Genomic DNA, 27997 nt, shown 5'->3' with positions numbered 1-27997 from the left:
ATTGCATCTCAGATGTTTTGCCGATCGAACTTGGCCCACTGTTGGCAATAAATTTATAATATCTCATTTAAAACATGTTAGAATTTAGGCTGGAGTTTCTACACATTTTCCAACGTGGAAATGTAGGTCAGTCAGTGCTGATGACCCTGCGAATTATAATACGTGGACGATTAAGATAAGGTAAGATAAGAAATCCTTTACTAGTCTCGCAATGGAGAAATTCCCGATTCACGGCAGCAAAGTTATGAAAGGAAGAAGTAGAACAACAAAATATAGGAGCTGCTGTAAAGGCAGCCGCTCACGCGGCGCCATTTTGAAGTCAAAATAACAAAAATAACACAACACATAGGACACAGACAGTCGTGCAATCTTCATCACTTTTCTCCATACACTTTGTTGTCTGAAGCAGTTATAGATGAAAGAGGAGAGGATCAAAGTCATTTCACCATTACTGTCATTTCGTTAACTCGTGTGTAACAAATGATTTTACAGTGTAAATGCTGACCAGGTGAAAGACAGAAATCCCGAAATATATTCAACAAATGATTCGGCTTTATGAAATTGGGAGTTGGCAAATCAGAACAAACAACGCAACAACGCCCCCTGACGACCAAAAGAAAACGTCACGCGTCGAGTGACGACGACGACGACGATGCAAGACCTCGATGCTAATGCTAACGGCGCTAGTGAATACTCATCTTCCAGTCTGCTCAACATGGCTCCCTTTCCGGACGAGGTGGACGTCTTCACGGGCCCGCACTGGCGAATGAAGCAGCTGGTGGACCTTTATTCCGAAAAGGTAAGTGTGCGAGGGAGTGTTTGTGCTCCAAATATCTTCTTTACAACGCCTATCGCGGCAACGTTGGCCCCCAAATACGACGACGCTCGCTCGCGTTAGCTGGGCCGGGGGGCTAGCTACGTGATTACGCAACAGGCTTTTTTTTTTTACGACAACACAGCTGCGGATTTATTTCCGTTTGCGCGTAATCGGGATAAATTTCTGCAAATTTGCATATAAAAATGGCACTTTACAAGGACGGTAATGCTCCGTAGCTTGAGCTTATCACGCTAACTAGCGTTTGTGAAACAGGGGTGTTGCTGCTGCGTATGATGACGTCGATAAGAAAACAATAAAAATGTTGCAACTCTGGACTTCCATCTCCACAAAATGAAACGAAAACGGGTTTTCGATGTTTACAATAACTTTATGAAGAAAAGGTTATGACTGTGGGAATGGTTTTTTAAAACACGTTTTTATAAACCAAACGTAAGTCCCTTTATTTGCAAAAAAAAGATGGAGCTATATGTAATTTCGTAGAAAAAAAATGAAGAATGAGCTTTCCCTCACAAAATCAAACATGAACGATGTTTTTATTGAAACATTTTTTTTTTAGAAAACGTAATTGAAGCCTTTTGCCAACAACACGTGTTTTGTTTGCCTTCAGAGTTTGACATATGCTGTTTTTGATTGGCAGCTGTCAGAGACCAACTTCTCCAACATCAGCGATTTCCACTCCTTCCTCAAGTCACTGCTGGCCACCTTCAAAGAGTTCAAGATGCACGAGCAGATCGAGAACGAGTACATCATCAGCCTACTGGAAGAGCGCTGCTGCACCGTCTACAATATGCACTCGGACAACAAACTCTCCGACATGCTGCTGCTCCTCGAGAAGGGCCTGCACAACGTCAAGGTCGGCCCGCTGCCGCGATGCTTTCTTGGGGGGAAAAAAAAAAAGCCCTCTGAGCATCTTTTTTAAAAAATAGTCAAACATGCTTACAGTGTTTCGCAGAATAAATGAATAATTTTTATGGGGAAATATTTTTGTGTGGAAAAAAAAAGTTTAAAATGACCGAGAAACAGCTTTTATGTAATAATTTCTTATCTTACACGGGAAAAGGTCATTTTAGGCCCAAATCTATGTATAATTAAGGTAGCATATGTAATATTTTATGAGGAAAAAAATGTGTAGATTCAAATGAAAAGTGGTCTTACATATAAATTAACTAGAAACAATGAGAATTGGATTTTTTTTTTAGAAGGAATTTGATGCATTTAGCTGGCAAACAATTCAGGTGTGTGTGTTGACTTTGGCCTGTTACCTCGCAGCACACACCCATGATTATTTAATGGGTGACTATTTCACATGTCCAATGTGCTGACTCCTTGCATGACGTGTGATTTTATCGGTGTCTAATCGTTATCACGGTTTCGATATCCGAAAGTGAAAGAGAAAATTGAGGGGTTAAAACTCAACGGTGCCAGTGAAGCCATTCGCTCAATGTTTGCTGTTTTTCACAGAGCGAGTACGAGCAGCTCAACTATGCCCAGCAGCTGAAGGAGCGACTGGAGGCGTTCACTCAGGACTTTCTGCCTCACATGAAGGAGGAGGAAGAGGTAGACCACCGAACCCTTGTGTTCTGATTTCCTCTTTCTCTCGTTCTCTGTAATTTTTTTTTTTAATTTAAAATTTGGAGATACCGCTTGTAAAAGGCGTACCTTCAATGAATGGCCTATTTCGTCTTTTTTTTTTTTTTTCCATACATTGGGCGAACCATGTTCTAAGACTCAATCTACAATGCTTCCACTAGATGGAGCTACGCCCAAGGAAACACCAACAGAACGATCAGATGTCAGTCAAACGTATTTAATAAAGCAGGCGACACGGTTCACTTAACCAACAGCGAGTTATAACATTGACTCGTTAGCAAGGAGCCATTTTGGGGTCGTAATATTACCGTAATGACCATACACAAGGCGCATCGGATTTTAAGGCGCGCCGTGAGCTTTTCAGAAAATGGTCGGAAAATCATCAAAGGCACTTGAGACTCGCTCGAAGACAACCTGCCTACAGATGCCAGGAGAGGCCGACATAAATCACAACGCCGCGCATCGAGCTCGTGCACAAATCACCAAATCCATGTTACATAGACTGCATTCGGTTTGTGAATTCTTCAATGCGAACAACCCACCTTCACGTGAGGCTAAGCTCACATACCGGCTTCAATAACACCAGGCATGTCCAAAGTCCGGCCCGCGGTCGAATTTCATCCGGCCCTCGGCCCCCCCCGTCATAAAATCAGTGCCGTCTGGCCCGCAGGTTGGGCGCAATGGAACACGTGTTGCATTGACTGAGGTCTCGTAGACTGGTGAGTGATGTTTCATAGAGTACTGCTTCCCTCTAGTGGCTAAATGAGTAATAGCATTCACTAAATGAGTAATAGCATTTAGACACTAGAGGGCATCACTCACGAGTTAACAAGACATCACTCCGTGTTTATATTGACTGATATGTCATATTTCAAATTCCTGTTTCAAATGAACCACAAGAAATTCTTAAGATTGTTGAAATTAAAATAAAAATGGAAATGTGAAACGGACCGGCTTACTAAAATTTGTTGAACAATATTGTTGTTCAATGTAAAGAATGTCAGCCAAGGTCGGCCCCCCTGACATTTTACCACATAAAATCTGGCCCCCTTGGCAAAAAGTTTGGACACCCCTGAATAACACGCAAATACTCATGTTTCCATTTCATTTTGTTTTGGTCGAATGGCTGGTCGATTTTAAAAAAAAAAATGCGTTGCAGGTGTTTCAGCCCATGCTCATGCAACACTTTACCTACGAGGAGCTGAAGGCCATCAAGAAGCAGGTGATGGCGCAACACCGCACTCAGCAGCCATGGAACTGCGCCGCCGACGTCCTCAAAGGCTTCAGCCTGTGGAGCCACGCCGCCGAGCTACAGAAGACCTTCAAATACGCAGACCATGAGAAAACAGACTACGGTTAGCTGCGGAGCAAAATTATATTTCGCGGGAGAAGAAAAATCAACGTTTTGGAGCAGGGGATTTACTGCCGGTCTTCCCGCAGAAGTGGAGCATGACGGGGCTTGTTCCATGCACGTCTCCCAACTTCCGGCTGAAGTCATCTTGAGGATCTTGGCCTATTTGGACCCTCGGGATCTTTGCCGCTGCAGCCAAGTGTGCGCTTCCTGGTCTGAGCTGGCCAAGACCGGGTCTCTGTGGAGGCACCTTTACCCCGTACGCTGGGCCAGAGGTAGTCGACGCCGTCTCGGAAGTACATATCGTCTCTGTTGGGGGAAATAAGAGACAGTTTCCAAGATGACGCTCATAATGTCTCTTGAAAAGACTTCATTTGAGATTTTTCAAGAACCGTTTGTGTGTTAAGGTGACTACTACAACAGCCCCCCTGGCGATTCTGACCAGGAACCGGATGCCGGTTGGCTGAGGAGTCGGGAGAAGGAAGTGCGTGCGTACCTGGAGTGGGATGAGGACGCCGACATTGACGAATCTGGTGACCTTGCCGTTATTTTCAGTCATGACGATATACGGTGATGGCTTGACTTAAGAGATTGAACGCCTTCCTTCACCAAAACGCGGGTCGTTTTTCTCATCTCTCAGCTCCACAAAAAAAAAAACACACACACACACACACACACACACACCAAAGCAGAAAAACAAAACAAGACGATTGGTCGCCGGTTCTGTAAAAAGGGCGTCATGTGGGGCGTTCGTAAGTCAAGGCAGCACCGTTTCGTGAGCCGTCGGGCATGACTGTTGCGATTCCGATTTAAATGCCGTCACACGCGCGGTGCTCTTTGCGTCTCAAGACGAGTGCGTCGACTCGTTGGCCATCAGCACGGCCCAGCGTGAGAAGAGACTCTTGAACGGGATCATCCAGAACCTTCTCCCGGTCGTGGGCCCGCACGTCAAGTCGCTGGTGCTGGCCTACGGCTCCACCGTGTCCAGCAAAATGGTGCGTATGTGCGCGCGCAAATATTTGAGAGAGAAGAAAATACACATTGCTGTGTAGTATTAGTACTGTAGTTTGGGGGAAAAAAGACGTAAATATTTGAAGATAAATGCCACACAGCTATTAAAAGAAAAATAATGTAGTATTACAAAGACAAATATTAACTGAAATGCGGCTGGGGGAAAAAAAAAACCTTGCATGGGAAGAGGTAGCAAAATATTCATTCATTCATTCATTCATCTTCCGAGCCGCTTGATCCTCACTAGGGTCGCGGGGGGTGCTGGAGCCTATCCCAGCTGTCTTCGGGCAGTAGGCGGGGGACACCCTGAATCGGTTGCCAGCCAATCGCAGGGCACACAGAAACGAACAACCATTCACACTCACACCTAGGGACAATTTAGAGTGTTCAATCAGCCTGCCACGCATGTTTTTGGAATGTGGGAGGAAACCGGAGCACCCGGAGAAAACCCACGCAGGCCCGGGGAGAACATGCAAACTCCACACAGGGAGGCCGGAGCTGGAATCGAACCCGGTACCTCTGCACTGTGAAGCCGACGTGCTAACCACTGGGCTACCGGGCCGCCCAAACCGGAGCACCCGGGGAAAACCCACGCAGGCCCGGGGAGAACATGCAAACTCCACACAGGGAGGCCGGAGCTGGAATCGAACCCGGTATCTCTGCACTGTGAAGCCGATGTGCTAACCACTGGTACCGGGCCGCCCAAACCGGAGCACCCGGGGAAAACCCACGCAGGCCCGGGGAGAACATGCAAACTCCACACAGGGAGGCCGGAGCTGGAATCGAACCCGGTACCTCTGCACTGTGAAGCCGACGCGCTAACCACTGGACTACCGGGCCGCCCGTAGCAAAATATATTTGATGAAAAAGCTGTGGGGGAGGAGGGCATCCCGAACAAGACCTTAATCGTGTGCATGACCCAACGTACGCTGCTGTTTGTGTGACGAGTGTGCATAAGCGGCGTGTTGTTGCCGCCCAGGTCCGTCAGATCCTCAGCCTGTGTCCTAACGTGACTTATCTGGACCTGACGCAGACGGACGTCACCGATTTTGCTTTTGACAGGTAAAGATCAAGTCACACCTGAACCGCACAACACTCGCTTGGTTCTCGACAATCGTGCCATGTTTTTGCGGTTCATTGAAATGCAGTGGTATGGGAGAGTATTACAGTGAAAACTTCCGACGGTAGTACCGTATGATCGGACCTTTGGCGTGCGTGGAGGCTTACCGCTTTCCCACGTTGTCCTCAGCTGGTCATACGTGGGCGCCTGCGCTTCTCTGGAGCACCTGGACCTGTCGGGTTGCGACAAGATCACGGATCATGCCCTGAAGAGACTCTCTCTGGCGTTGGGGGACCTCAACGCCCCATGGCCGTCGCGGCGCCGCCGCCAACAACGCCGGCAGCGGGCCGTCATCTTGAAGCAAGGGGCCGGCGGCTGGAGGCCCGCCTGGGTGCCGGCCGACATCGAGGACTCGGCGGAGTGGACGCGGCGAGGCTGCGAGGAGGTGGAGAAGCGCTTGGTGGAGACTCAACTGGTGGGGAGCCTGTGCTGCTGCAGTCGGGGCCGCGGGACTGGCCCCGACGCCGCAATTTTGCACTACGCCGTGTCGGCGGACAGATTTTGCGCTCACGCCGCCTGCTGCGACGGTGGCGGCGGCGAAGGCCTCTGGATTAACGGCTGCCGCTCGCAAGTGGACGCTAAATGCCCCGTCAACAGGACTAACAAGTCGGGCGGCAGGCGCGTGCTCAACTTTCTCAGCTTGTCCGGATGTTACCAGGTCACGGATGTGGGACTCAGGTAGGGCTGCCTAGATTAAATTAGATTTTTTTTTTTTTTTTTAAGAAATGATGAGTCTCCTGATTATGTCATGGATTAATCAGATAAATGCTAATATTTTTAGAAATGTATTATGAATAGCAAAATGTGCATTTGATTATTTTCCACATAGGGGGCGCCATCGTCACATGCCACACTTCTCGTATCTGCGACTTGAAATGCGCGTGGCTTTAAAAGCCTGGCCTGCGGAGTGATTTGAGAGTGAACAAATGATAGCATACAGTAATTGACCGTTTAAAAAAAAAATTACGGCAAAGCTTCAACTTTTATCAGGTTGGGGCGGGGAGACCATAACCTTTTTTTTCCCTCCTCTGAAAAGCATACAAAACAAAACGGTGTTTTTCAGTGTTGTTCTTGCCTTTGTGTGTTTGAGGGCCATGTCTGAGCTGGGAGGCCTTCCGGTTCTGGAGCATCTCAACCTGTCGGGCTGCCTGTCAGTCACGGAGGCGGGGCTTCACCAGCTGGTGTCGGCTTGCCCTGCCCTCAACGACGAACATTTCTACTACTGCGACAACATCAACGGTAGGGAACCACATAGAACGTTTCAAGCTGTCATTTACTTGACAGGAAAGTTCATCAAAGTCCAATTATTATTATTATTTTATTATTAATATTTTCTGCAGATTACATCATCTATGTTTTGTTTTTATTTATTTTTTTTCCCGTTTGTGTGGTCAGGTCCATATGCAGACACGGCAAGCGGATGCCAGAACCTGCAGTGCGGATTCAGGGCGTGCTGTCGCTCCGGAGAGTGACCGCAACATTAGCCCCCCGCCCCTCCCTCTCTAATTGCACTTTATCCAACTGGATGTCACTTGCTGTACGTTGCTGTGTGAAACTGTTATGACATCGTCGCTCCGTGTACACTCCAAGGACAATTTGTTTCGAGAGCCACTCTTTCAATTTAACAACATCCAACTTTCCGCAATGTGTGATGAGTTTGGTGTTTTTTTTATTTTGACTCCCCCCGACAAAAGGGTTCCGGAGCAGATTAGAAACACTGTCACTCATTGAAAAGGAACAGCAGTGAGTAAGGTTGTCATTTGATAAGAGAAATAAAAGTTACCCGATGACAAAAAAAAAAAAAGAACCGTGAAATGTTATAGTTGTATGTTTACAGGCTATGCAGAAGATGCTTGTATATCAAACATATATCAACATGTTTATATGGCAGTTAGAAAGTTAATATATTCAGGTGATCCTTCATAAAAACAATCTGAATCAGTATTTTTTTTTTCTTCGGTAAAACACTTTGCATTGGTAGAATTTTACTTGTCAAGAAGGTCAATTTTACTGGTGAAGTCCACAAGCTGGAAACTTAACTCGGCAATACTCAGCATAACGCGATGGCGCGAGTTAAGAAAAGTGGAGCTGAATTCATTTCAGCTCTTTTGGGCACGGTGACGTCATCCAAGGTGAGATTTGACCCTCACACGAAGAGAGAAATGCTGACCTCTAGTGGCATTTATCGAAAATCAGCTTTTTGTGCGATTTTCACCTCATGATACAAAAGTGAAGTTGTAATTGGTGGAAAGAGGCGGTTCTATTTCGTATTTTGCAGTCTGACGTATTAAAAATAGATTTTAACCTAAAAAAGTTGTAATATTTCACATTGTTGAACCGAGGTGGAGCGTCACTCAAGACACGCCGAGTCAGCCACGGATGCTGACACTTGCCTGTACAAAAATGTCTTACTGGTTTGTGTGCGCGTCAGGCACGCACAAGAGAAGCGAGGTACACCCAGACAGAGAGTACGTTGTTGGGGTAAGGGTGGACGTAGACGGCCAAGGCGAATTCCACGTTGGCTGTCTGAATGGTGTGCACCCCCGTGCTGTGCACCGCCTCCACCACGGGGCCCATTTCCGAGAAAGCCATGTGCAGCGGGAACCCCGAAATCTGGCAGGGGGGGTAAATGAAGCGTCAGACCCCATGAAGGAGCCACACCAAAACATTTTTATTTAATCGTCTCAATCAGTTATCAGAATATTACTCTGCCATGTATTAGAATTGGCAGCGTCCTGAAAAAAATACATGTAAAATAAATAAATGAATGAATGAATACAAATCGTCAGAACTTAAAACTCCTTTTGTTGTTGTCACCGCTCACCCGGTTGTCACCCAGCAGGTTCTGCAGCTCGTGGCGGTGACCCTCCGCCAGATCGCGTCCGGCGTTGCCGCCTGGGCCGCTGGCGCCCTGCTCCAGACTGGGCAGGAATTGCTTGAGGGCGCTGGTGCAGTAGCGGTTCCAGCGGGTGGGGCGGTGGGGGCGCCATTGCATCAGCTTGTCGCGCAGCAGCTTCTCCAGCCTGACGTGAAAACAATTCCACTCTTTCAAATAGAGAGCTTTGAAACTACCCAAACAGGACAGCTACATTAGAATTAATTGAATGAAAATATTTTCGCCATGACCAGCAAAATACTAAAAACTATATAAAATCTTTTTTTTTTTTAACATGACAATTAATATATTGAAAACAATAAGATTGGGAATTGCTCACCTCTCTTGAAGTTCGACTGCGGTTGCTTTGTCCGAGTGTCGGTATACCAGCTCTTCTGGCTGCGCACAAAAGCACATGTATGATGAAATAATCGCCAGCCGCGCGTACAAACAAGTGCAATGTAGTCACCTGCACGCTGGAGAGTCCGGGATGGGCGAAGGAGCGTGTAAAAAAGGGCCTCCAGCCATTGGCTCGGCTCACGTCGAAGCTTATCCTCATGGGGGACGTGTGCTCTTGAATGTTGAACCACACCTGCCACAAACAAACAACTTACTTCTCATTATAATTGTATTAGGTGGCGTCTTCAATTGGGGAAATTACAGTAATCCTTCCAGTAAATGTTCAAATTAAAAACAACAACCCGTCATTCAGCTGTTAATTTTTTTTTTGGAATACTTTTTTGGTGTGTTTTTTTTTTTTTTACAAAACGACTGTTGCAAGCGGTTCTTGACTGACGTTGTCGGCATTGACCAGGCAGCCGACAGCCTGCAGGGGGCAGAAGGTGTCGTATTGTCCGTAGTATTGCCCGCTGCCGGGGTTCCAGATCAGGTAGCGGCCCTGTTCCAGCGTCAGCACGTAGGCGCTGGAGCCCTGCCAACACAAAACAACCTATGAAAAGCAGCCGGACGGACGCAAAATCGCATCACATGGTCACTTCGCCGACAAAGAATAAGGTGTTTTTTGTTTTTAATCAAATTGATGCGGCACCGCATACACAAAATGGCTGCCTCACCTCCGGTATGGCAGTGCCAATAACAAGCCAGGCCTTCTTGCCCAGGAACAGGAAGTAGTTGCACAACAACACGGCGTGTTCCTCTTCATCTCCAGCCAGCAACGTCAGGAATTGCTAGAAAGAAGTATCCAAAATAATTCCTTGATATGGTCCAAGAAAGCGTCTACATATACGCACGCGCACACACACAGTCTAGTCTCGAGGACATGATACTGACATCACAGGTGCTCCACAGGTCACAGATGCCAGCGAAGGACACTCTGTCCGGTAGAGACGGAATGAGCGACACAAAGCGTGCCACCTGGGCCTGCGTGGAGAGAAAACGTGTGACTCACAAAAGTGCTGCTGAGACATTCAAGTTCTCTGGGGGCTAGAAAGTTGTCACTTGGTCCCATTTTTGCTTTGCGCCACCTCAGTGAACTTTTCTGGATCTTGGAAGTTTCAGAATGATTGAATGAGATCAACAATTCAACGCCCAGATAGAAAATGACAACACTCGCAGGGGAGCTCCTGTAGGCACAAATGCTCAGAATGGACTCACTGACTCAAGTTCCTGATGTCATTCACTAGGCCACGCCCCTTAAAAGGCACACATCCAAGAAATGAACACGACAGGACACACAGTCATTTAAAAAGAGACTCTTACGGGTAAATGGCATTCATAATCCATACATGGTACCATCAATAACGCCACCATTTTTTTTTGTAGTCGACTAGAACAAACTTTCGAGTGCAAAGTCTCACCGTGGCCTCCTGAGGTTCTTCGGCCAACAATTCCTGCGGCGGGTTGAGCGGTCGTATGTAGCGCGTGATGAAGACCGTCTTGCCGTTGAGGTCCACCACGGTGGTGGTGCACGGCCGGCCGGGGAACTCGGCGGCCGCCACGCGCTCGAAGCGCTCGGCGGCCTGCAGCAGACGCTCGTCCTCTTGGCTGTCAAACTGAAGAGGAGAAAAGTCACAAGGCGGGAAAGGAGCGGCTGACGTGCGACGCTAGCAGACGGGTTACCTTGAGTTGCTTTATCTAGAACATGCAGAGAAGCAGAAAGGAGAGAAATGAATGACAGTGCGGGGACTACTGGGGAAAGATTCAAAACAAGGGAGTCAGTTTAAAAAAAAATGCAAACAAATGTGTTAACGACGTGCTTTTTTTTTTTTTTTTTTTAGAAAAGTAGAAAAAAAAAGTAACATTGGCACAAAACTAGAGATGGGCGAGTCGGTGGCCACTATTTGAGGAAAGGCGGTCCCACGTGGTCGCACATGCATACGAGTGGCTGTTGTCGTGGAAACGCGTCATGAGGCCGACCTTCTCCCTGATGGATTCGCCGGGCAGCAGCTGAGGCTCGATGGTGATGAAGAGTGTGATGAAGGCTCCCTGGCACAGGCTCTGCATGGCTTCGTAGGCGCCCGTGTTGCCGCTGCTGCGCTCCTTGCTGTAGCCCAGCAGCACGGCCGGCGTGTTCACCTTGAACGTGCCGTCGATCTGCCGCCGTGCACACACGCACAGGCACGTATTATTATTTAATATTTGTGAATCTGTTCATGGGCGGCCCGATAGTCCAGTGGTTAGCACGTCGGCTTCACAGTGCAGAGGTACCGGGTTCGATTCCAGCTCCGGCCTCCCTGTGTGGAGTTTGCATGTTCTCCCCGGGCCTGCGTGGGTTTTCTCCGGGTGCTCCGGTTTCTTCCCACATTCCAAAAAACATGCGTGGCAGGCTGATTGGACGCTCTAAATTGTCCCTAGGTGTGAGTGTGAGTGCGAATGGTTGTTCGTCTCTGTGTGCTCTGCGATTGGCTGGCAACCGATTCAGGGTGTCCCCCGCCTACTGCCCGGAGACAGCTGGGATGGGCTCCAGCACCCCCCGCGACCCTAGTGAGGATCAAGCGGTTAGGAAGATGAATGAATGAATGAATGAATGAATCTGTTCATTTCTTTTTAAACATTTGCATTTTTCAATCAATACTTGAGTGAGACTACGTCAGTAGTTTTCCTTCATGTAATATTTTAATATTTTCATTTTTTTCTCCAACGTTTGTGTTTTTCTGTCCATTTTGAAAACTAATTTTTGTCACAATTTTTGTCTAATATTTTGGTAACTTCATAAGTCTTTTCTTTTTTTTTTAATTTGTGTATTTATTTATTTATTCTTTTAAGGAAATGTGAACATTTATCACTTATTTTTGTCCACAGTTTGGATTTTTCAGGAGGCATGTGCATACATTTCATCCAACATTTTGTCCATTTTTTTTTCTCTCTGGATATTTTTGTGTCATATTTGCTTACCTTTCAAATATTTTATTCTTACAATGATATTGGTGTTTTTATTTCCAGAATATGTTGATGTTCTCAAATATTTGCGTCTTAAAAAACTATACAGTATATAACAATAATAATAATTAAATGATGTGAAAGACAATTGTAAATAGCACTGCGATTTCTCCATTTTGTGTTTATATTGCACTAAATTGAATGGTGTTTGTTGTTTTTTTTCCTCTTTCTTCTTCCTACCTACATTCTTGCTGCTGGAGGCTGTAAATTTCCCCAGTGTTGGACTAATAAAGGATATCTTATCCTATCTTATCTTATATATATATGTGTGTGTGTGTGTGTGTATAAAATATTTAATTTCTCCACGGAGAGAGTAGTAGTAGTAGTAGTAGTAGTAGTAGTAGTAGTACCCTGGACTGCGCATAGATGGTGCTGAAGGGAATCTTGACGGAGCCCAGCCAGTGCTTCTCCACCCGAGTGTGCACCGTTTTGCCTTTGTCTTTGTCTTTGTCGCTCTGCGTACACCACAAGCGCTCACATCACGACACGGGGAGGGAGAAAAAAAACAAAAACAAACAACGTACCATGCCGATGTCACGAACCACCTCATCAAATATGTTAATGAAGACGTCATCCTTGACCGACTGCAAGCTAGCGATGCTATAGTCCCCGTTTGGCGCGCTGATGAAGGTGGGGGGGAGATAAAAATTAAAAGGAGCATTTATTACCCTCAAATTTGTGCTGTTTACATCAGCCGACAAGGGTTTACCGAAAAGGCAGCTGCAGCTCCTCGTTCCAGCAGGGGTTGGGCCCATCGGCCGTAGTCGTTTGGAAGACGTTGCGCTGGAAGGAGACCTCCACAAAGGGCCTCACCTGGACCTGCGTCCGCAACACAAACATCTCGTCGCTTGTGGTGGAGCCTGACGTGTCGCCGTCAGTGAGTCCGTCCGTCCTACCTGGCTGATGAGCCAGTCACTGGCCTGGAGGGCACCCTGTGGCAACTGTCCTGCTTTACTAAAATATAAAGACAAAGTTACATTCATTCATTCATTCATCTTCTGAGCCGCTTGATCCTCACTACGGTCGCGGGGGGTGCTGGAGCCTATCCCAGCTGTCTTCGGGCAGTAGGCGGGGGACACCCTGAATCGGTTGCCAGCCAATCGCAGGGCACACAGAAACGAACAACCATTCACGAACAAACACATGTTTTTGTAATGTGGGAGGAAACCGGAGCACCCGGAGAAAAGCCACGCAAGCCCGGGGAGAACATGCAAACTCCACACAGGGAGGCCGGAGCTGGAATCGAACCCGGTACCTCTGCACTGTGATGCCGACGTGCTAACCACTGGACTACCGGGCCGCCCACACATATCAGAGAAAATAACAAACAATACGGTGGCGCCCCCAACATCACGTGCCCCAGTTTTGTGCTGTTGCAATAATTTCTTTTGGCTTTATATCGCTCAAAATGAAAATGAGTTACGGGTACTCTGCCACTAGACGGCAGCAGCGAGCTTCACAAACATCAAAACATCATCAGTTCTTGAAAGTAAAAAGGATCTACTGTGTTTCGTGAATGCATTTCCAGTTTTTTTTGTTGTGCGGCGGACTTCCGCTCACCTGCTCTGCGAGCGGCGCACGGGGATGTCGTACGCCCGCAGGACGTTGACCAGCAGCTTGATGTCTCCGTCGGACAGGTTTTGAGCCGTCACCTTCTTCCTCTCCTTCCTCTGAGGCTTCAGAGGACGCTTGGGCTCAGCCAAGTGGAAGAGGTTGAGGCCCAAAATCCTGATGGTTCCCCACAAAATATTTAGTCAGCAAACTCGGTGGTGGCGTTATGTTCATCTACATCAGGGATGTCCAAAGTCTGGCCCAGTCGGCCATTTTGTTTTTTAAGACGCAAACAAACGACTCGCAACTAAACTCGGTTTGAGTGTACCCTCGTTTGCGTATGATTCGGTTTTGTCCAAAATGTCTCCCGGTTTTCGTCCAAATACACAACACGGAATCGATGCACGTTCATCCGAAGCATTCCGTAAAGTGTATGACACAATCCGCGCTTTCAGTGTCAACTCAAGGCAATTAGAAGCCACCTGGCATAACACTTGGACGACATCGGCGTCACGCAACTTGCAAAATTCCAACTTCATTGAAAGCAAACATTAAAATTGACAAATGTCAGGCCTTTAAAGTAAAGACACACCAGGATCAGAACAGTTTGAGCACACTCTCTTTGGCGACTGCGAAAAAGAAAACCCACTGTGTGCATAATCAAAGTGTAGTGAAACTGTTATGATACCAACATGCTTTTACTTTGAAGACTTGACATTTGACAAGGTTGTATTTCGCGATATGACCCCTACTTGTAAGGAAATTTTGTAAGATTCGGTTTTAGGCAGATTATTCAAAACCCGAGGTTCCACTTTCAAAATAACGCTGACAAATAAATGTTGTACCTAACGGCTCGATTGATTGGTTTAGGTGTGTTTATATAAAGTTGAAGAATATCGCAGTGGCTCTGGCATCCTCTCGTTTTTCCGTCTTCTGCTCTTTGGACACCCCTGATCTACATTTCAGGACAAATTGTCTTCACAGAAATAAATAAAAGCCAACAGGATTTTATCTGCTAACATTGCTCAGTCCCCGCCAGGGATTTGTATGAACAAAGACCGTTTGGGACTTCCAAAAGAATCCGAATTCAAAAAGGTTCTTGCTCAATCTATTTTTCAGTTGTGACTGTTGGTCATGAAAACCGGCACAAATTAACATTAGAGGACGATTGTGAGGAAGGAAACTGCTTCCTCCTCAGCTTAGCAAAACCAGTTCGGTGTTGTCGCTTTTATACATGGCAATCACGACTAAGAGCAAAAGGAAACATTTTTGAACAATTTGGAGTTACATTTAAGATAAAAAAAATCTCAGCAAAACTGTGGAGGGAGCTACTGGGCTGGATTTTGTGTTCTAACTAGCTGGGAAAGGGGAATGGGGGGGTAAACAAGAACATACTGAACATACCCTGGACCGGCACCGCTGTTAAACATGCATAGCAGAAGAAAACAAAGAGATAAGTACAACAGAAAACATGATCAAGAGACACTAGCGTTGGGGGGAAAAAACCAAACAAACCCCTTTGTGATTGCAAACTGCTCCTAATCGTCGCCTTGACTGGTCCCAGAATTAAAAAAAAAAAAGCTTAAAGTTCCACTTCCGAAGACGTAGACACAGGTACTTACATCAGCAACTCTGCCCTGCCAGTCATTTCTATCGGCTCAGGATTCCTCAGCTCTAAAAATGCACCGCCATCTCGAAGGTGGCGATCTGGCACTCTTTGCAAATGTGCTCCCCTTTTTCATTTTTGTGTGTGTTTTTTTTTGATTTTGTTACAGAAATAGACATGCAGAGGACATACAAGACAGAAAATGAAGTTAGTGCTTTTCTCTACGAGGACATGCAACATGCACGAGAAACCCACAACAAAATCGAAGGTTTCTATTCACTATGACGTGCTTCCAGGTGGCATCGTGAGTAAGCGAGCCCTTCCGTGTCATTTGACTGCGAACTGTAATTTGAACCTTCTTCTCCACCATTTGTAGTTCAACGGTTTGAAGTGCCATTTGAAAAGATGTGAAGTGACATAAATTGCTTGGAAGGGGGATGGAATGCTCAAACGTATAAGCGCCCTATGGGGCTAACGTTAGCTAGCAGGCTAGCCATTCATTCATTCATTCATTCATTCATCTCCCGTACCGCTTGAGCCTCACTAGGGTCGCGGGGGGTGCTGGAGCCCATCCCAGCCGTCTCCGGGCAGTAGGCGGGGGACACCCTGAATCGGTTGCTAGCCAATCGCAGGGCACACATAGACGAACAACCATCCACGCTCACACTCACACCTAGGGACAATTTTTAGAGTGTCCAATCAGCCTGCCATGCATATTTTTGGAATGTGGGAGGAAACCGGAGCACCCGGAGAAAACCCACGCAGGCCCGGGGAGAACATGCAAACTCCACACAGGGAGGCCGGAGCTGGAATCGAACCCGGTACCTCTGCACTGTGAAGCCCACGTGCTAACCACTGGACTACCGGGCCGCCCCAGGCTAGCCATGTTTTGCTAAATTACTCAGACAGCCCAACCAAACATTTTATCCATGCAGCTCTGGGAGGGGAAAAAAAACTGAGCTTTTTTTTCTAGGCCCATTTTTTTTTATTCCTTGCAAATAACCCAAAGCTTTTTGTCATGGCTTTCAGTTGCAGTCAGCGACAGCTGCTTACTTTTCCGCCACCTGGATATACTGTAGCCTTTGCTTACAAACACTAGGGAAAGGGTCTACAACATGCGATGAGCTAAAATGATGCAAATGCAGTTGAGCGGAATGAGAACTTTTGGAATGAGTTACCCAAAACACGGCATCTCCTCCTCGATGACCATGTCGGACAGCAGGAAGTGATGGCTGGCCAGGAGGAACCTGTGGATTACCGCCTCGCGAATCTGTCGGCGGGAAAGCACCACTCTCGTCCATTGCAGGGAATACAATGTGAAGTCTTGTTCCCCCCCCCCCCCCCCCCGACCCCCATATTCTTTAAACAACCACAATACAGCAAGCAGCGGTTTGAACGCAGAGCCGCTATTTACCCGAAGAACCCTCTGAAACATTTAATGGCAAGTAACATCTGATTGCTTTGCTTAATGACCTTCTGTAGGTACTTGGCAACCAAGGCTCGATGGGAATCGAGATGTTCTTTGGTGTCGATGATCTCGCCTTCCTTCAGCCTCTTTTCGTAGTCCTATAAAGGGAAGAAGAAGGAAAAAAAAAGGACTTTTTCACACGCCATCATTTTCCGAGGACTTCCATTTTTCCAAACAAATGGTTTCTTTTTAAATTAGAAAACGACATGGTGGTATATATTTTTTCATTTTTTTATGTTTCATGCTGCTTACGAGACACCAACGACGTCAAAACGCATTTCGTCTGCCATTTACCTGAAACACTTTATCGGTGACCTCTCTCTCGCGAGAGGGGACGCACTTGTAGTTGCGAAACTCTGGCACCTCCTGGTTCCGGAGCGCAAGCAGGCGGAAGCGCCGTGACTGCGCCAATTCGTCGTCGCTGGCAAAGTTGAACTCCTCCTGCAGCTGTTCCAGACGGAAGTAGTCAGGGGCCGTCACCTCGCCGCTGCTGGCCACCTGACACACGGACAAATAAAGACGCATGTATGTGACACGTTTGTGTGGTGACGAAATTTTGTTTACATTTTTTAAGGTGTGCATACTTTAAGCAGCTGCATAATGGAGGCATTTTTGGGATCGTTGGGGTCCAGTCGAGACTGCATGGCCCACTCGCTGATTTTTTTCGCATCGCCGGATGAGCCGATGTGGGAGATGGCGTCAACAGGACCCACGCCGCTGTGAGGGAAAAAATGCATTAAGTGCTCGAATCATTTGCTTGTATACAATACAGGAACATGTAAAATCGCAAGTTATTAGTTTCAGTTATTGATTCATCTTTTGGAGCATTTTTGTTTTTATTGTGACCAAAAATGTTCTTTCAAGTTTAGTTTTTTCATTCGCTGTAGTTGATTATAATAACCTCAATATGGTGCAGAACAAAAAGCAATTAAAAAAAATAATCTAAACAATTGGCTCTCCTACCCGTGAAGGACGCTGGGATGCTGAGACATGGGAGGCGCGAGTGGCACGTCGTCCTCGTCCACGCCCCATGAAACGCAGCACGACACCTTGCCAGAGGTCAGAAGGATCACGTTGTCACTGCCCTCGGCCGTGAAGGAAAGGGGAACATCTGTGTATTTCATCATCAAAAAAAAAAATGAAATTACAAATATGAAAAAAAACTATGTATGAAAAAACATTGAACCAAATTATCTTTCTTTTTGTTTGATAGAGATTTGCGCATCAGTGACCTCATTAGGGGCTCTTTTTTAGGCTCGCCCCTCTTTATCGACTGTATTATTATGATCTGCGGTTAAATACATTTAAAAAGAGAGACACTAACCACTGCCCACGCCCTCGTGGTCAAACATCACCCTCTGGTTGCTGCTGAACTCAAACTCCTCGATGGAGGCATTGGCCGGCAACACCGAGGAATGTGGCACAGGCACGTAGACTTGTGCTAGGAGCAAGCACGACGATCCCACCTCCTCGAAGATCTGCACAGCGCAAATACGCAGATAATGTGGATACCAAATAGCTTGAGAAACAGATCTAGTCGTCATGTTTGGAAACAGGGTATTTCCTGGTAGCAAAATGCGACTAGCAAAAAGTGGCTAGCGCTGATCTGAAAATAATGACCAAAATTGTTGTGTTTCGGGTTGTGTCACACGAAAGATTTTTTTTTCAATTTCCTTAAAAAAAATATGTCGATATTAATAATAAAAATCAAATGAATCCAGTGGAACATGTGGGTGAGGAGGTTAAATCGAGCGGATGTCGTAAATGGAGAAGCGGCAGTAAAACAGGCTAAAATGCAAGCATCAGGGGTGAGGCATTAATACTTGAGATACACAGGTATTGTTTACGAGCGGTGCATGCAAATAAATGTGATGTGATGGTGAAAAGGCCATGAGCTAGTCCCCCGTGTGTGGATGAAGCAAACATGCCGTACCTGTAAGGTAATGCTACGGGGGCAGTTGACGATCTTCAGGTTGAAAATCTCCCCAAAGTGCACTCTGAAGTCAGAAGTGAGCACGCGGCTGTTGGTCTGCGACACCTCCTTATCGTTGTACAGAATCTTGATGAAAACCGAGCGTCTGGCAACGTCCTCTCGTCGAGCCAATTCGCCTCTACGAAAGGGGCATTAGAACATTGTTTAAAAGATTCCTCCCTAATCTCACATAGCGTAAAGAAGAAGAGTTCAGCTCTCCCACTCGAAATTCATCAATCGTTATTTGCCTACGACCGCAAAACTCGCGGTCCTCGTACCTGGGGCAGAGCTCCGCCTCAGAGATCTTTCCAGAAGCAGTCAACTCCGGAATCAAATTGGCCTCGCCCGGCTTGCGGCGTATTCTGGACGCTTTCTCGCGGACCTGCTGCTCGATGACCTCAAAGTCCAGCTTTTCCGGGTGCTCCGGCTTGGGTGGCCCTTCTTCGTCGGCCCCCTCGGATTCGCTCACCTCCTGGTCTTCCTCTTCTGTTTCATCCGGAGTTTGTCCTTTCTTCTTCTTTCGCTTCTTCTTCTTCTTGGATTTCTGCAGAGAGCAATGTAAGATCCAGTATTGGTATGCAACTGGTCTCTTCACCCGTCTCACTGCCTGACATTGGGATTTTGGCCTGTTTTACTGCTGCTTCCCCCCCAGCCCCTCCTGCTTGACTTAAATTAAGAGACCAAACGAACAAAAGGGGAAGATTGAAATTCAGGGTTTCAAATCACATGGGCTGGCAGCGATAACTGCAAAGACAGTTGGCAGATGAGAATGGCAACGCAACAGAGATGATGAAATGGAAGCAGATCAGCCAAGCGAAATGTTTGCGCGTACATGTCAGCCAGTGCTTCTGAAGCCGAGAAGGCTTTGCTGTTCCTGACCTCATGCCGCTGGATTTGATATCGTAACGATCAACGGCGGAGACATGCACATGTGTGGCCAACCTGTTTCCTCTTCCAGGCCTTCCACTCGTCAAGCTGCTTCTTGTACTCGGCCAGCTTGCTCTGGTATTCCACCTCGCCTTCGGCCTCGAGCTCCCACACCTCGGACAAAATGTCGCTCTCGTACTGGCGCTCGTCCGATTGGCGGTCCACGTTCTCCCTGGGGCCCACGACATCAGTTACACGCGGCGTACGGACACGCTTCTTAGTAGCGCGTTGTGTGAATTGGACATCAAATGTCATTGGACATCAAATGTAAACATGTCTGCAAGTTGAATTCCGGTGAAATAAGACAGGCGTGCGTGAAGATGACATTGTGAAATATAGACATTGCCACTTTTTATCCTCTCATATCGCCCTGGGGAAAATATCTGAATAATTTAACATGCCGTGTGGCGTACTGAAGAAAAAGGGTTTTTCAAATTAAAAAAAAAAGTATAATTTAAAGAACAAAAGGCCAGCAGCTGCTGGATTGTGTGTGTGTGTGTGTGTGTTTTTTTAAACAGATGTACCTAATGTTTTGGCCTGTTAAAGCACAAGTGGGTAGCGGGGGGTGGGGGGGGGGGGGGGGTGAGACCGCTTACCGTCTCAGATAGAGCTTGTAAGGCGTGTTGGCGAACTTCTGAAACTCTCTGAGGGCCTTGAGCTCCTTCCAGACTTTGATCAAGCTCTTCAGCAGCATCCTGTCCTTCTCCTGCTCACCGTCCCGCAGTAGACGCGTGTTCCTGAAGGGACATCCGGACGTGAAAAATTGTGCGGGAAATCGGGTCGGGGCGGCAAGCCGAGACCACTGACTTGACCTCCACGCTGTACTCTACGATCCTCTGCTGCATGGCCTGGGAAAGGCTCAGCTCGCTGTGGATCTCCAGCATGTTCCTCATGGTGTTCCTCAAGCCGTTCAACTGCAGCACACCGACGCATGCATCACTGAACCCGTTCTATTTTCACCGTCGACAATAAGCAATTCACGCGACTTTCCGGAATCCTTTCTCACACTTTCTACCGCCGAGCATGACACATATTCCCCGCTGATATTAACGTAGCAGCGCCGTGACCTTGTCCGTGAGGTGCTCCGCGAGGTTGTTGCGCTGTCGACTGAGGTACTGGTCGAACAGCTGAGCCAGACGCGACGCCAGCACGTGCTCGCGACTGAAGAGCGGGTGATGGGCGAAGATGAGTCCCGACACGTCCACGTCCAGCTGGTAGCGTCCCTCGGCGACGCAGTCCGCCGCGTCGGTGCTGTGCTGTTGGACGTGCTTGGAATTGAGCGGCTGAGGAAGCGGCGATGCCAAAATTGGGAAGTTAAAGTCAAACCATTGATTTGAACGCGTGTGTACTTTCATTCTGTCAAACCAGACGGCGGTGCACTAAATCTGACTGTCAATGAAATCGACAAAAAAATAATCATTAAAAAAAAAAAAGACATGACAGTGCATGAAGGCGGTGAAACATTCATTCATCTTCCGAGCCGCTTGATCCTCACTAGGGTTGCGGGGGGTGCCTATCCCAGCTGTCTTCGGGCAGTAGGTGGGGGACACCCTGAATCGGTTGCCAGCCAATCGCAGGGCACACAGAGACGAACAACCATTCGCACTCACACTCACACCGAGGGACAATTTAGAGTGTTCAATCAGCCTGCCACGCATGTTTTTGGAATGTAGGAGGAAACCGGAGCACCCGGAGAAAACCCACGCAGGCCCGGGGAGAACATGCAAACTCCACACAGGGAGGCCGGAGCTGGAATCGAACCTGGTACCTCCGCACTGTGAAGCCCACGTGCTAACCACTGGACTACCGGGCCGCCCGCGGTGAAACAAGTCAATTTTCCTGAGACCTGAAGCTGCGGAATTTATGGAAATATCCCAAAATGGGACACTTGCCCTGGGTATTAACTGTGAAGTGAGTCACACACATTCAAGCTTAAATGTAAACATTCTGCACAGAGCTCGTTAAAGAAAAAAAAAAGCAGCCCATTAAGAGCCAACCTTCGATTTTGTAACGCCCCGGTTTATTCCCATGAATTCCGATCAAAGGTTTCTTCCTTCCTGAAACTTCCTGGAATTGTCCCAACCCCCCCTTTGGATGACCTATGTATGGTGACAGCTGACCTTCCTGTACACGGTTTGCAGGGCGGGGTCCAGGTCGTCCTCCATGTGGAAGAGCGGCGGCCTGGTAGAGGATTCCTTGATGGGATCTGGCAGAGCGATGATCCTGCCGTCATCGCCGAACCATTTGGCTCCCTCAGAGGGATAAGAGGAAAAAAAAAAAAGTGCCCAAAAGGACAAACTGGAGGAAGACGGCGGCGGCGAGGCGTGTTGGCAACCTCACCTCCTCCATTTTCAAAATGCGGTTCTCCAGAAGGTTCTCGTTGGTGGACGTCACGGTAGGCCGCTCGCCCACGTAAAGACCCTCCTCCTCCAGATAGCGAGGCCTCACGTTCTCGGGGAGTTTCACTGAGATTGGCACTATGACACGGAGATGGGAAAACGTTTTTTAAAGGCAATACCGTCTTATTTGTATTCATTACAAACAAGACGATAAAAGTAAATTCGGCTCCATGCTTCGTCAAGGGACAAATTAACCGTGGGGAGTTACGACACCACAGTTTTTTTTTTTTTAGACTGATACCAGTACATATTCTTACTTGAGTACTCACCGATACCGATACCAAGTACTGATACCACTGGTACCTTTCATTCATTCATTCATCTTCCGTACCGCTTGATCCTCACTAGGGTCGCGGGGGGTGTTGGAGCCTATCCCAGCCGTCTCCGGGCAGTAGGCGGGGGACACCCTGAATCGGTTGCCAGCCAATCGCAGGGCACACAGAAACGAACAACCATACGCACTCACACTCACACCTAGGGACAATTTAGAGTGTTCAACCAGCCTGCCATGCATATTTTTGGAATGTGGGAGGAAACCGCAGCACCCGGAGGAAACCCACGCAGGCCCGGGGAGAACATGCAAACTCCACACAGGGAGGCCGGAGCTGGAATCGAACCCGGTACCTCTGCACTGTGAAGCCCACATGCTAACCCGGTAGGGCCACCCTCCACTGGTACCTTTGTTGTACAATTAACACACACAAAAAAGACCTTTTTGTCTTTCTCATTCACTGGTGTGTCAAAAGGCCGCAATGTAGCACCAACTTTACGTGTATTAAGTATCGGTGCTTGGTATCGGCAGCCTTCACGAGGACCAATACCTTGAAATAAAGCCGGAATTGAAAAAGCGCAAAGAGGCGGTGCAACACGGCAAACAAAGAAGCCATTTTCATACCCGTTTGAGAGCTCGGCGTGTAGACGAGCGCGCGGTGGCGCAGGGCGAGAGCCCGCAGGCCGATGTACTCCGCGCTCTTCACTTCCACAAAATCCTTGGCCGTTTGCTCGATGACGAAGACGTTGCCGTCCTCGTCTCGCATGAGCGGCTCTTCCTCGTTCTAAAGGCGGGCGGGGGGCGAGAACAAACACGGGATTGTGCAAACTACTTTCTCACTAATATGTGGGAAATGCTCAGTTGCGTTGTGTTGTAGTCATTTAGCAAAATATTACGGCTGTGGAAATGTAAAATTACACGGGAGATCCAAATTCCAGAGAGCGGGAGATCGACAGGCGGATCGGTGCAGCGTCTGCTGTGATGCGGACGTTGTATCGGTCTGTCGTGGTGAAGAAGGAGCTGAGCCAAAGGGCGAAGCTCTCAATTTACCGGTCGATCTACGTTCCAACCCTCACCTATGGTCACGAGCTATGGGTCGTGACCGAAAGAACGAGATCCCGGATACAAGCGGCCGAAATGAGTTTTCTCCGCAGGGTGTCCGGGCTCTCCCTTAGAGATAAGGTGAGAAGCTCGGTCATCCGGGAGGGGCTCAGAGTCGAGCCGCTTCTCCTCCACATCGAGAGGAGCCAGATGAGGTGGCTTGGGCATCTGATTTGGATGCCCCCTGAGCGCCTCCCCGGTGAGGTGTTCCGGTCATGTCCCACCGGGAGGAGACCCAGAGGAAGACCCAGGACACGCTGGAGAGACTATGCCACCGAGCTTGCCTGGGAACGACTCGGGATCCCCCGGGGAGAGCTGGACGAAGTAGCTAGGGAGAGGGAAGTCTGGGCTTCCCTGCTAAAGCTGTTGCCCCCGTGACCCGGCCCCGGATAAGCGGTAGATGATGGATGGATGGATGGATGGATGGATGGATGGATGGATGGATGGATGGATGGATGGATCCAAATTCCATCCCAAGTTCTCAAAGTGCATCTTACACGGTCTTGGCTTTGTTCGGGGCTGTGTTCCTCAGCCTCTTCCGGCTCTTGGTCGCCATCCTCGCCCGTTTTCCTCTGCTTCCGACTCTTTGCGCTCCTGCTCTCCTCCGGCTCGGGCTCTGGCTCAAAGTGGAGCGTGAAGAAGTTGTACGCCTCCTCTGTGGTTGGCCGCTCCTTTTCCACCTGTTCAATGGGGATAGAAATAAATGGTTTGAGACAAATTGGTGCGTCTCTCACCCATGGTACACATACGTCGGTGTACTGTGCCCAAATGTATTGAAAGGGACAGGTCAAATTGTGGCGGCCCGGTAGTCCAGTGGTTAGCACGTGGGCTTCACAGTGCAGAGGTACCGGGTTCGATTCCAGCTCCGGCCTCCCTGTGTAGAGTTTGCATGTTCTCCCCGGGCCTGCGTGGGTTTTCTCCGGGTGCTCCGGTTTCCTCCCACATTCCAAAAACATGCGTGGCAGGCTGATTGAACACTCTAAATTGTCCCTAGGTGTGAGTGTGAGTGTGAGTAGTTGTTCGTTTCTGTGTGCCCTGCGATTGGCTGGCAACCGAATCAGGGTGTCCCCCGCCTACTGCCCGAAGACAGCTGGGATAGGCTCTAGCACCCCCCCGCGACCCTAGTGAGGATCAAGCGGTATGGAAGATGTATGAACGAAGGTCAAATTGTTAGTTTGGGGGTTTTTTTGAATGTGCTCCAAATGCAGATGAAGCAAGTCAAGAGTGGTGGCCTTACGCATTTGGTGCTCTCCTGGAACTTCACCCGCGAACTGGCGGCCTGAGGAACAGTCTGAGCTCTGGAATCGGCCTCCGAATCCGCCTGTCACGCAGAAGAGGAACTTCAGCCACGCCGCTTTATCCACCATTCAAAACATTTTACTCAATCATCAAAATCGTTGCAGATTCGTTTCCTGATTGATTCGTTGTCGATTAATCTTGACACCTGCACTCACCTCTCTATCAGACCTCGCGACCGTCGTTCTGTCCCGGAGTCCGCGCAGGCGATTGGCGTCGACCTCCGACGCCTCCTGACGCTGGAGGCTCTCGCCTTGCGACTGGAGCGCACGACAACACGCAAATGAACAACACCCTTCTTGCCCTGCCCTAACGACATCCAGATTTCTTCCACGCTCACCCTGGCCGCTCTCAGCTTCTCCTCCAAACGGCGCGTGACAAAGCGGTCAAACTGCTGCGAGGCGCGACTCTTCGGGGCTTGACGATAAAATACATTGGTGGGGGGAGAAAGAGACATACAGTGAACACCCATTTATTGCGAGGGATGTGGTTCAGACACACCAGCGAAAAAAATCTGCAAAATGTAGATAATATTTTTTTAAAAAATAATAATTGTAATCTAATATCGGCGGCCCGGTAGTCCAGTGGTTAGCACGTCGGCTTCACAGTGCAGAGGTACCGGGTTCGATTCCAGCTCCGGCCTCCCTGTGTGGAGTTTGCATGTTCTCCCCGGGCCTGCGTGGGTTTTCTCCGGGTGCTCCGGTTTCCTCCCGCATTCCAAAAACATGCGTGGCAGGCTGATCGAACGCTCTAAATTGTCCCTAGGTGTGAGTGTGAGTGCGAATGGTTGTTCGTTTCTGTGTGCCCTGCGATTGGCTGGCAACCGATTCAGGGTGTCCCCCGCCGACTGCCTGAAGACAGCTGGGATAGGCTCCAGCACCCCCCCCCCGCGACCCTAGTGAGGATCAAGCGGCTCGGAAGATGAATGAATGAATAATCTAATATCACAACCTAATTAAAGCCCACCAGTTTACACATGCAAAATGCCACAGACAGGTTTTAACACGCCTTGTTAGATCTAAATTCCATTTAAGTCGAGATGGATCAAATTTGACCAGGAACAGCTTCAGTGGCACTTGTACAAATGCCACTTTGGAATATTTTTGCTTTTTGGTGCATTGTGGGTCACTTTAGGAAACGTCAGCATAGTCCAAAATGAAAGAACAACATTTGGGGTGTTTTCATTGCTGTCCAATTTGATCTGAGTAACGTTATAGTTACTTGCTCATTGACTCGTATAATTGTCTTTTTTTTTTTATTCCCAGCTTTCATGGAATTTGTGGGGACAGAGACAAGGGACTCACTCGTTCCCTGAAGGTCTGTAGTCCTCTTTGAAGATCCTTCATCTTCACCGAGATGCCGAGCGCTGGCAAGCTCCTCCACGTCATCAACGGGGGACTCCTCGGTGGAAATCTGCTCCAATAGCTATTACACAACCACAATTTCCAAGTCCAGTAAGTTCTATTTACACTTGGGACTGGAAACCAGTTGTTATTATTTTTAAAGATCAGGATTATTCTTCGGATGGCAGAGAAGTGAGTGACACAATCTCTAGGTGTCTGTGTCTTGTTTTGTTTTTACTAATACTAAATTAATACTTTTACTCATACTAATCTAACCACCCGGAAGTTTTGTGACATTGAGTGAGAACAAGACAAACCCTTTTCCTTCTCATCTGTCTCTGGGCCCGTAACTTTTGCTTCAGGGTTTCTCCGGGGTCTTTCTCGCTGCTTTCGGCATCCTGCAACACAACACATAACATGCATAGTTAGCAGGCGAACAAAATAGTTATTGTTGCAAGGAAAACGACGTTCAAAATACGGAAATCATACTGTACACCAACCCTCATTGTTGTCTGTAGCGACTCTTCACTCAGCCTGGAGGACGGAAACAGAGCCTGGAAAGAACATGTTGAGTCACGTTGGGCACGATTTACTCAAGCATGCCTGAGCATTTCAATAAAATAAGATGAAAGTACTCAGTACTCTTAATAATAGGCACTAAGGTGCCGCCCCAAAGGCCTTGCTCCTCCCAAAGCACCATATTAACAGAGGATTGGTATGAGAGAAAAAAACGGACCAAAAATGTGTGACAACCACCCCGCTAGTCCAAAAAAAATGTCCAAAAATTCAAAGCTGACAAAAATCAAGTTGGAAAAAAAGCAACAACTGAGAAAACACTGATAAAAAAGAAAATGATGACGAAACAAACTAAATCTGACAATTATATGGCAAGACAAATATGTGACAAAAAATGTTAAATACATAAAATCTTTTAAAATGTGACACAATTTCGACAAAATCTGACCAAAAAAGACAAATACATGGCAGAAACAAACAACTCTGACAAAAACTAACATTGGACAAAAAAATACTTCAACTCAAACCTAAATAAAAGGAAACCGGACAACAACGCAAGTCATATTTGGAAACCTCTTCTCGTGTAATTTTACCTGCTCGTCGTCGCCCTCACGTTTGAGTTTCCCCAGGGTTTCTTGTAAGGATCTCCGCTGCTTTCGCAGCTTATCTCGAATGGCGCTAGGGAAAAAAAAGGGATGGACAATAGCTAGCGTTAGTTTAGCCACGTGCCTTATTGTCGCTGTTTCATGCGGAAATACATTGGATTGACAGAATTGGTTTAAGATACAAAGATGCTAACTATTCGACATTACCTCGGGGAAGACATGGCGAACGTAGCGGATTTCTCTAACGTAAAAATGTGATTAATACAGCGTAACTTTTTGGTCCATTATAACCCCTTTATGTGGGTGTACTGGACTCGTTTAAAACGATTGTGCTTCCCGTGCTATAATTCCGAAACACATTTTTAAAACCAAGGCATTCTGAATCGAACACGGCAACCTCTTCAGCGTCTTCACTAATTCCCTCAGTTGTCCGACAAGAGTGTGACGTCATGCAGTATGAGAGCTCACATTGGCTGCTGGCAACAGTCAGTCACCAAACCATGCTCTGCAATTCGCTCTTGCGTAAATTAACCCGCCTACAGTAAATACTTTTTTTCCCCCCTCCTGCTGCTTAGTAACACGACGACGCTCTATTCCGCTCCACTTTATTACGGAAAGCGAGAAGCCACATTGTCCTCAAAAGGTTCCGTCAAGTAACTTTGGGTCTGGCAGAATGATTCTCAATTTAAAAAACACTTATATGTACAGTATTTCAAAACTATGTGTGTGTGTGTGGGGAGGGGGTGGGGGGTTGTTCA

General features: G+C 47.7%; 2 protein-coding genes and 1 long non-coding RNA gene across 5 annotated transcripts; 1 reads left to right on the top strand and 2 right to left on the bottom strand.

The window, feature by feature from the left end:
- The first annotated feature begins 624 nt into the window (after positions 1-624).
- Positions 625-7854, top strand: fbxl5 (F-box and leucine-rich repeat protein 5). The gene is made up of 11 exons (XM_052073861.1): positions 625-799; positions 1476-1691; positions 2300-2395; positions 3588-3783; positions 3869-4054; positions 4187-4312; positions 4629-4774; positions 5770-5852; positions 6040-6588; positions 7001-7149; positions 7306-7854. Exons 1-11 carry the CDS (start codon positions 653-655, stop codon positions 7380-7382), a joined length of 1971 nt encoding a protein of 656 aa, XP_051929821.1. The 5' UTR covers positions 625-652; the 3' UTR covers positions 7383-7854.
- Positions 4643-5775, bottom strand: LOC127605965 (uncharacterized). The gene is made up of 2 exons (XR_007963697.1): positions 5586-5775; positions 4643-5447 (listed from the first exon to the last, which is right to left on the bottom strand). It is a non-coding gene; the product is annotated as an uncharacterized LOC127605965 (long non-coding RNA).
- cc2d2a (coiled-coil and C2 domain containing 2A) lies at positions 7572-27693 on the bottom strand. 3 transcript variants are annotated; one of them, XM_052073822.1, is made up of 40 exons: positions 27447-27693; positions 27228-27312; positions 26619-26672; positions 26436-26516; positions 26080-26200; positions 25116-25192; positions 24934-25035; positions 24717-24800; positions 23977-24159; positions 23003-23162; positions 22049-22185; positions 21829-21960; positions 20776-20991; positions 20516-20622; positions 20305-20445; positions 19724-19880; positions 19060-19325; positions 18743-18920; positions 18134-18287; positions 17773-17920; positions 17394-17526; positions 17104-17307; positions 16815-16907; positions 16520-16611; positions 15140-15154; positions 13745-13912; positions 13081-13138; positions 12894-13003; positions 12709-12805; positions 12535-12639; positions 11162-11338; positions 10865-10879; positions 10603-10797; positions 10076-10165; positions 9859-9972; positions 9582-9716; positions 9255-9377; positions 9126-9184; positions 8735-8933; positions 7572-8523 (listed from the first exon to the last, which is right to left on the bottom strand). In XM_052073822.1, the coding sequence occupies exons 1-40, from the start codon at positions 27458-27460 to the stop codon at positions 8338-8340; spliced, it is 4965 nt and encodes a 1654-aa protein (XP_051929782.1). In that variant the 5' UTR covers positions 27461-27693; the 3' UTR covers positions 7572-8337. The 3 variants fall into 3 exon arrangements, with proteins under 3 accessions (XP_051929782.1, XP_051929783.1, XP_051929784.1); XM_052073823.1 differs by lacking the exon at positions 15140-15154; XM_052073824.1 differs by lacking the exons at positions 15140-15154; positions 23003-23162; positions 23977-24159; ... (6 more) ...; positions 27228-27312; positions 27447-27693 and adding an exon at positions 15358-15468 and having other exon boundaries at positions 20715-20991.
- Between the last annotated feature and the right edge of the window lie 304 nt (positions 27694-27997).

Source organism: Hippocampus zosterae, chromosome 8 (genome assembly GCF_025434085.1).
Source record: "Hippocampus zosterae strain Florida chromosome 8, ASM2543408v3, whole genome shotgun sequence".
NCBI classification, from domain to species: domain Eukaryota; kingdom Metazoa; phylum Chordata; class Actinopteri; order Syngnathiformes; family Syngnathidae; genus Hippocampus; species Hippocampus zosterae.
Note: the sequence above shows the minus strand (reverse complement) of the source record. Positions and strands in the feature narration are given on the sequence as shown.

Excerpts from the sequence above, each read along its gene's own strand:
- cc2d2a (XM_052073822.1), bottom strand. Across the intron at positions 26,673-27,227 it reads GTGAGGGCGACGACGAGCAG|GCTCTGTTTCCGTCCTCCAG; the intron begins GTAAAATTACAC and ends TGTTCTTTCCAG. Across the intron at positions 24,160-24,716 it reads TCCAGGAGAGCACCAAATGC|GTGGAAAAGGAGCGGCCAAC; the intron begins GTAAGGCCACCA and ends CCCATTGAACAG.
- fbxl5 (XM_052073861.1), top strand. The coding sequence starts at position 653 with ATGCAAGACCTCGATGCTAATGCTAACGGCGCTAGTGAATACTCATCT. Across the intron at positions 2,396-3,587 it reads ACATGAAGGAGGAGGAAGAG|GTGTTTCAGCCCATGCTCAT; the intron begins GTAGACCACCGA and ends AATGCGTTGCAG. Across the intron at positions 4,313-4,628 it reads CGCCGACATTGACGAATCTG|ACGAGTGCGTCGACTCGTTG; the intron begins GTGACCTTGCCG and ends TTGCGTCTCAAG.